The sequence below is a fragment of the Odontomachus brunneus genome, unplaced genomic scaffold (assembly GCF_010583005.1).
Source record: "Odontomachus brunneus isolate Ranch 3 - 2012 unplaced genomic scaffold, Obru_v1 Obru_scaffold_012, whole genome shotgun sequence".
Classification (NCBI taxonomy): domain Eukaryota; kingdom Metazoa; phylum Arthropoda; class Insecta; order Hymenoptera; family Formicidae; genus Odontomachus; species Odontomachus brunneus.
Genome location: NW_022639462.1, coordinates 205,348 through 214,140, shown reverse-complemented (window position 1 = coordinate 214,140; position 8,793 = coordinate 205,348). Strand labels below are relative to the sequence as shown.

At 41.5% G+C, this 8,793-nt stretch overlaps 1 protein-coding gene across 1 annotated transcript in view; it reads right to left on the bottom strand.

The window, feature by feature from the left end:
- Positions 1-8,793, bottom strand: part of LOC116840806 (dipeptidase 1-like) — a 125,301-nt gene that overhangs the window by 22,337 nt on the left and 94,171 nt on the right. The window contains exon 9 of the mRNA XM_032808015.1: positions 7,608-7,683. Coding sequence (XP_032663906.1) covers positions 7,608-7,683 — 76 coding nt within the window. The remainder of the gene's footprint in view (positions 1-7,607; positions 7,684-8,793) is intronic.

The following is an 8,793-nucleotide window of genomic DNA, read 5'->3' as shown; positions in this document are numbered from 1 at the left end:
CCCCCCCCCCTCTCTCTCTCTCTCTCTCTCTATCTTGAGAAATTAAGCGCTTGCTTTGTTGTATGACTCGTATGAATACAGATCTCATGTTTCTGTGAGAAATACCAGAGCGCTTCTAGATCCGCTCGCTGTTCCTGCTCTGTCGCAATGAGATGTACAGGCGCTCGTTTAAAGTACAATTTCACCACCCTGTGGAATAGAATGCCGGCTGTAATGGGCGAATCGTTGGGTCCGCATGTATTCGGGACTAGACTGTACTAATACGGGAGGGTTACAAGTAGTAATATATTATTTGATTGCCATTCCAGGGCTCAGAACAGAGGACTACTTTCTGTAATCATGTGTATGGTTGCGTATTTTATAAAGATTTTTTTTCAATGTAATTATTATTTATATCTTTTGTGCGCTTGAGCGGAATCCTAAGCGCGTAATAATCCTTTGCACTCGAGAGGCGATCCTTAGTCGCCACTTGGTTTGATGCAGCAACACGAATGGCGGCAATAACTGTTTGATCCCGATAGCCTCGATTGCGATATCGACACGTATAGATATCGGGGCGAATTGTGTTTCCTTTTAGGAAGCGCAGCATGCTTCGCCTTCAGAAGGCAATAAGGTTTTTGTGTTAGCTGTAAAAAAATTTCATCTGTTTATCAAACTTTTTATCAAACGAGTCGCTAATTCCGCATAGTGAAAAAACTATCGTACAAAGGAATAAATGCAATTCTCTCTCTCTCTCTCTCTCTTTCTCATGTTGCGCCACGTGGCGAACTGCAGTCGATGAGTACGAATACTTTCCAACCTTTTTCCTTTTTGCTGGCCGAAATGATCCTCTGTAGCGAACAAGAGCAACTTTGTTCTCCTCGTTCTTCTTCTCCTCACGACGATACCGTAATTTTTCTTAGGTACTAAGTGGAGAAGATATATAACTGCTCCTCGGGACCTTTTACAGAACTTTCGCGGAGATACGGGATGTATTCTGCAGTGGGATTTGTATTTCGCGACGAAAAATGCCGCGATGCGACCTTGAATGTATTCAAAACGTTCATTTCAGTCGTCGCATCGCCGTTCGGTCGAACGGGGAATCAACGCGTCGTTAGCATAAAATTCCGCGTGTGAGCTGCGGAAAAATTGATATTATTGGTCGTATTAGCGTGCCACCGAGATTGCCACCGATTCGTTCGCCGGATAGAGTGCGAATTCGTTGTTGCTGGCGTTCTATTATTTCAGATTCGCATTACTTCCTCCAGCAATGTTATTTGCAGCCGCGATGGATATGGTCGAACGATTCGAAACAGGCTGACGAAGTGGAAATGCAGCGGGCGTAGCAATGAACGAATTTATCGCCGAAGAATAAATAGCGTCGCGCGCTTCCAGCTTTCATGCATTTCGGGTCAATTTCCTACGCGAAGTCAATGAGGACCGCCGGTCCCCCTCTTCCTCCGTTTTCCCGCTTCTTCCCCACGCAATGTTCGAGTGTTAGCCGCGAATCGAGGGCTCCCCAGCGAAACGGCACCCTCGATTAGCTCGTTGAAATTTTAACCACGCGCTGTCAGCCGGCGAGTTAATTTAACGTGCAATTAAGAACGTGGCGCGTTTCCGTCGTCGGATTCAGCAGCGACCGTTTCTAATGCAGTTGGTTTCTGCATGAAATTGAGGGGACCGCATAATTCCTTTCCACGGGACAAATTGCTGATTAATTTGGCAAATAGCCGCCCCGCAAATTTGCCACCGGCAAATGTGGCCGTTTCTTAAATTGTTTGGGGAGTTGCCGCGCTTAATCGCAGTCGCGGCAGCGCCATCGCGCTCGCGTTTCTTACCGTAGTCTGCAATTAAGTCGGGCAGGCACAACCTGTACTCCGACACGTCGCTCATTTCGAGATGCACGTCGGTGAATTTTTTAAAAATTCGTCCTACTTTGTGTCCGTCGCATTTCCTCCTTGAGAACCGTGGGATTTTCTCTTCTCTTATTACGTATAGTCGCTCTGTCTGGGATGAACGAAGGAAAAAGGTTACGTTATGTGTGTCACGGCACGTGTCAATTTCTCAAAAAAAAAATGAGAGAGCGCGGGCTATTCGTCGATCTCCGCTCGTATTAACTCTTGCGATTAGCACGTTGAAATTTTAACCATGAATGTCAGCCGAAACGTTTTATCGTACGGCGGATTTCGCCGTACGTGATTTCGCCGACGCGGGAATAGCAACGGGTTTTACCTCCGGAATTAAATATACTTGCGAGAGAACGGTTTTTGTCTGTGGTGAAAGCGCGTTATCGAATTTACTCGTCAGGGCTTCGACGCGAATTCGTTATAAAAATCGTTCAGCGGAAAATGAACGTTTCGCCCTTTGAAACATTTCACTTACTCCTCTTTCACTTACTACTTCAACGTTCACCGGAAAAGCGTATTAGATACCGTCGATCGCGTTTTTTATTTCTCTCTCTCTCTTTCGCAATGCACATTCATTCTGCGAGTCACGCGAAGAAAAGAGAGCGGCAAATGGCAGAGGGTGCTCCTTTGCTTTGCTTCGTGGAGTTTCCACGTGTGATCCCTCTGCATTCTACCCTTTACGGCATAATTTTTCACCACCAAGCGCGAACGCACTACGAGGGCTTTGACGGTTGTTGTTTCAGATTTTTTTCTCTACCGCGGGGCGGGCGGTATAACTCTTCAAACCCTGAGTTGCCGCGGCAGATATTAAACTTTCTTTCTTTTCGTAGCGCGAAAAGCCGGAAACAGGGCACGGAGGAAACGAGCATTGTTTTCATTCCGACACGAGTCGTCTCTCTCGAGATTCCAGCCGTTCGTATATCGTCACCGAAGCACGCTTTCGTCATTCGCGTCGTTCTTCTTGAGACCGTCGCGTTTGGGAATCTCGGTATTCGCGGAATGTCTGAGAATAACAGCGAGGATAATTTCGCTCGATATATTTCATGCGGCCGTCGCGACATGGGGAAAAAAATGAAATCACGTTTATTGCGGCGAGTTGTGAATTCGCGTCAACCGCGCTCACGTTATCAGTTTCCATTAGCAGTAATTGAAATATGAAACCGCTTTAACAAAGTTGTCGCGTGATTTGTCTAGCGCTCTCTAACCGCAAATAAATTCAATCCGCTTGAGTGAAACAATATGAAACATCTAAATTGTTCTGTGTTTAGGAAGGTAATGAAGTTTAAACCAAATAATATGTTGCACAGTATTAATGAAGGATTTAACAGCATCGAGGAAGCGCATAATTGTGAGAGAGAGCTGTGCGTGAAATTTGAAAACATCCAAAATAAATCCGTCGAAAATGTAAAATTTAGGAACTGGTTTACTGTCGAAGTTGTCAGAGTCAAATGTAATTAATTATAATTTCACTCATTACATACATTTTCCACGTTTGCGTCGTGTGGTACGGAAAAAGAGGATTTCCGTGTGTGTAAAATTTCGTCAATAATATTGAAAATTCACGTACAGGCATTTATACGCGGAAATCTTGTTGATTTAAAATGTGATATGGTATTGAGCAGCCGCGTTTTCATTTTAATGCCGCGGTAATCGAATACCTCTCTCTCCCTGTGCGCGGAGAAAATAAAAAATAATATATATCGAAAATAAAATTCCCAGAGGGTGCGTGATTTTCAATACGTCAATAGTTAATGACTTATATGTTCATTTATTAAACTCTACTCTTTTTCCGTGGTTTCTCTCTCTAAATTACACGTTCGATTTATTTGTTCGTAAAAAATAAATAAAAGCTCATGCATAATAATTACGTTTAGATTCAAGTCGCGTAAGTTCTTCGATTTTTAAATGTACGCACAGCGGCAGAAATGTTTGCGCTATTAACCTGATACCGACTTAAATTCTATCCCTGGATTCGAGTTTACGTCTCGAGCACAGGATACTAAAACGTCATGGGAATTAATTAATTCACGTCGCGCATTTGCATATACATATTTGTTCTGTACATGCAAATCGTACATATTTATTCTTTCGATTCCACGCATTTGTATTCGCGATATTGTCGTCGGACAAAAATACGGAAAAAACCGTATATATCGCGGCGATTCGATCAGCGGCGTGCCTTTTACGCCGTTTTTCTTCTTTATCGTTTGGTCTGCAAATCACGCCTCGATGCATCCGCACTGTTTTTCAATCTTCCATCATATATACACCAGACGCAACCACGTGTGCTTTTCACGCGGACCCGGGACGGTTCAGCCAGCCTTTGTCGCTTTCTCAATTCATTTTAGGAGGTTAGAGCAGACTCCCGAGTCGAAATTTTGATCCTACCTTCGACCTTAGTATCGCATTTAATTCTTATTTTTGATACACTGAAGCTTATATCAACCTTTTTTGATTCTGTTTAACCCACTATGCCGAGAAATCCTCTTTAGAACTTGCATTTATGTGTTTTCTGCCATTTAAGAGGGCTTATAGAATCTCAGTTCCCGTGTGTATATATATACACTGATCCTTCAGGATATACAGGATGTCCCGTATCATCTTCACAATCTCTCGTGAGGACGTAGAGCGGATTGAGATGAACACAAAAGTCCCATACCATTTTGCGATATTCGCAATAATAGTCGAGATATTAATTAAAAAAGATTGGTGAATGGTAATGCGCGATATGGTAGATGAGCTGCAATTGCGCCGTCTGCTATTGTATACTTGTATATTAAGTCAAACTGAACAAAAAAGTCCTTTACCATTTTGCAAATGACAACATAGATTTTTAGATATTAATCAAAGAAAATTGTTACATGATTATGTACCATAATGCACAAATTTTCTTTAATTAATATCTAAAAATCTATGTTGTCATTTGCAAAATGGTAGAGGACTTTTTTGTTCAGTTTGACTTAATGTACAAGTATACAACGGTAAATGGCGCAATTGCAGCTCATCTACCATATCGCGCATTATCATTCACCAATCTTTTTTAATTAATATCTCGACTATTATTGCGAATATCGCAAAATGGTATAGGACTTTTATGTTTATCTCAATCCGCTGTACGTTCTCACGAGAGATTGTGAAGGTGATACGGGACACCCTGTATAGGTATTAGAAAGTGCAGGTCTAAAATAAGACTAAAATTCGGATCTCCTTTTCTTTTTTTCTCTCCTGTTTCTTCTTTTCCTTCTTCTTCTTTATGATCTGTCAATTTTTTTTATGATCTGTCAATTAAGCGAAGCTTAATAGTAAGCAAAGCGATTGCACGCGCCCGCTACAAAAGGGTCGGCATTTTCAACAAAAGCAGGTCGATGCTCCTGTGTTTACCCGATTCTCACGTCCACTTAGCGGACTTCGTGCATACCTCCGCCTTCACTCATCGCGGTAAAGAAGAACTCTGCGGGGTCGTTTCTGGGCTGAACAAGCTGCGTGAAAAGCGTAACAAAGGCGGGGATGATGGAAGGGAATAATGTCGTTCGGTAACAAACGGCTGACTACTATCGAGTATCTTGTGAACGCGAATTTATTTATGGAGCTATTTGAAAAATTCACCGGCGCAACCAGTTCTTCTTCAATAGCGACGTCGTGAAACGGCCGAGACACCGAACAATAGTATTTATGAAGTCGTGTTGACTCGCCCGAGATTTTCGCTCTATTTTCGACTTGGATTTTTTAACATCTATATATTTTGAAGGATCAGTGTATATTTCATAGACATGCGGAAACTGAAATTCTACTTAGTGCCTCTAAATGGCAGAAAACGCACAAAATGTCACTTGTAGGTTCTAAAGAGGACTTTTGTCGCAAAACTGCAAGTTGTACAGAATCTAAAGATGTTGATATAGGCTTGGGAGTATGACGTTAAGTACTGAAGTTGAAAGTAAAATTGAAATTTTGACTGCTTTCTCTCGAACTCTCAACTTCCTCTCGTACGTTTTTTGCTGTTCCAATTTCGCTTTTTAACTTCGTGCGAGACGTAACGAGGTATGCATATTTGATGATACTTGAAGTCGAACCACTAATATCCTTCATAAATTTCGCCAGAGGAGAACTTTAACCGTCTCCCCATGTCTCCGTGTCTCGCGAGTATGATCGGTGGTTCCGTGCGTATTGATTCACACCCCGACCTACATCCAAAGGCAGCCGAAAACTTCTCCACGCTCGCGTACCACGTACCAACAGTTCGCAATCAGTCCGGTTGGCGACGGGAAACGCGCCTCCGAGTTCGCGACACTTCCGTGCGGTAAGAGAGCCGTCGTGTTTGTTTCTCTTAATAGTGAAATACGAAGCAATCACTGCTTGATTAAATTAAAGTCTTAAATTGCGTGAAAAACAAGATTTGCGATTAGGAACACGCGAGGGACATTCAATGGCAGAAAAAATGTTACTGACACGTGTGTCACTATCATCGTCACATTAATTTCGTAACATGTAACCGGTTCCCTCAACTCTCTTAAAATGAGTCAGTAAAAGGAGTATTTCACCGATAATCAGTGATTGCATTAATTTGCAGATTTCTAGTGAGAATATTTTTACTTATTTGTCTCACTAATTTACTTATTTGTCTCACTTTGATCAATAAAAGTAAGATTTCACTGCAAAATCTGTAGTATACAAATTTGCTGTGCGAAATACAACTTTTTGTGTTTGTTGCGATAGGAATTAACGAGTTCATTGTTCGTATTTGTAAAATACATCACAATGAAAACAGTCGCTACTATCAACTGAATTTTTCAGCGAGATCTTACTGAACGCAGTGTAATTTTTATAACCGAACCACTTATATAATCCAAGTAGAAAGAATGAAGTAATTGGTCAGGAATTTTGTGTACTGACTGGTTTTTGGTCAGTTTAGACGTTGTTTGCTTTGCCAGTAATTGAATAATAAAACTCAGTTTTTGGTCAGTTTCTAACAAAACTTTCTTTGTACAAAATTTGTTAAAAAATTTTCATCGCTCGCGATTCTATATTTTAAAACATATTTCACTAGTTTAAACTAGCCGGCATTGCTCCGCTGTTACAAAATATTAAGGGGATGAAATTAAGGGCAGCAGGTGAAATTTGCAGGTTTCACACGGTAACCTATATTTTTTTGCTAGAAAGTAATTATGCAAAATTTGGTCCAGATCGGTCAAAGGGTTTAGGAGTAACACACATATATATATATATATATATATATATATATATATATATATATATATATAATTCATATAAAAATAACACAAAACTCGTGTTTCAAAAGGTAGAGTCTTTTTACATGCAAATTCATTAATTATTCAAGTGGTTGTAACTTTGTGTATTTTTAATTACTTTTGTCCAGTTTCTGACCATAATTTTTTTTTGTCCAGTTTCTGACCAGTAACTGACAAAAAAACATTGTATGTGTGTGTCAGTATTTTCCGCGTTTTTATTAGACAGAAAAAGTGCCCAGCATTTATTTACCACTTCTTCTTGCCTATTTTCTAGCCAATAAGTAGCCAAAAAACCAATATTTTCCTGTTGGCTGAACAAATTCTATCTAACAATTCTATCTAAAAATTCTGAATAATACAAACTGGCGAGTTTTTGGCTAGTGACCTAGTTTTTTCTGGAAATTATTTTAGAAACTATAACACAGTCCAATGAACAATACACCGATTGGGGAGAATATGTTCAAGCAATACTCACAAATTGATCCCGTCGTACCCAGCTCCGATACCGACGTGATCCACCCCGGCGATCTTCCGCACGTGATTGATGTGCGCTGCAACATATCAACGAAAATTGCATGTATAACGTAATCGTCGTAATGCCCGTTGCGCTTAGTGCGCGCGGCGATACACGTGGCTACGTATAGCTCATTTGGCCTGTAACGAGCGAAATTACATTCGCCGCCCTAAACCGCGCGACCACCGTGAACCGCGTCGGCCGTGAATGGCGGCGCCGGCGATTTTTCGACCGCGACTAATACAACTACGACGCACAATGTTATGCCTCCCGAGAGTTACCGGGAGAAAATTGCCCGCGCTTACACATTTCATTCGCTCCCATTGTCTGTCTACCAGCAATGCGTTTTTACACACTTGGTCGTGCAACGACATTGCCGGTCCGTTCATTCCCGGTCAGTCAAAGGACGTATTTTGTACTCCAGATGCTGTAATTGCCAATATGCTGATACAATGCAGCGCGAGAGGAGCATTAAATTAATTCCCGCCTTCAATAGGGGCGAATATTGCGTCTGCGAGCGGGATAAGTCGGAGGTAATTCGTTAACGCTCCGCGAACTCATTTCCCGGTTTATGTAAAGTCGACGGGGCTGGTAAACCAATTTGCCAGTTACCACGGACGAGTTGCGTAAAGTTAGAAAAACACCGCCGCCGTCGCTGTGCGCGAAGGAACGCGTTATTAACCTTCAATATTGACACATTCAGACGCGCGCGGATTACGCTCGTTTCTCGCGCGCTTTCCGTGCACTTTGCTCATGTGAACGCGATTATCATGCGGCTGTGCGAACTTGAAAACGCGCGCGCAGTCTTTCCCAGAAGCTAGAAGACAGATAAAATTCGGATGATAATTCGAATAGGTCACAATGAGGTCGTGAGTGCGCACATAAACAATGAGAATTTGCATATCCGTCAGACGGATGTTATTGTTAACTCGGGAATGGTCACTGGTATAATTTACATCTCGGTTAATATATCACGAATATAATTCACAACTCAGCGACTCGCAATCCAGAAGACAATTTCACATAGTCATCAGGATTACATGGACAAGTTTCGCTTCTCGCTTATTAATTCAAAGCGTATTAAATTAAGGTGAATGATTCCGATTTGTGACAATTGTGCATTTTTTTTTTTTTTTTTTTTTTTTTT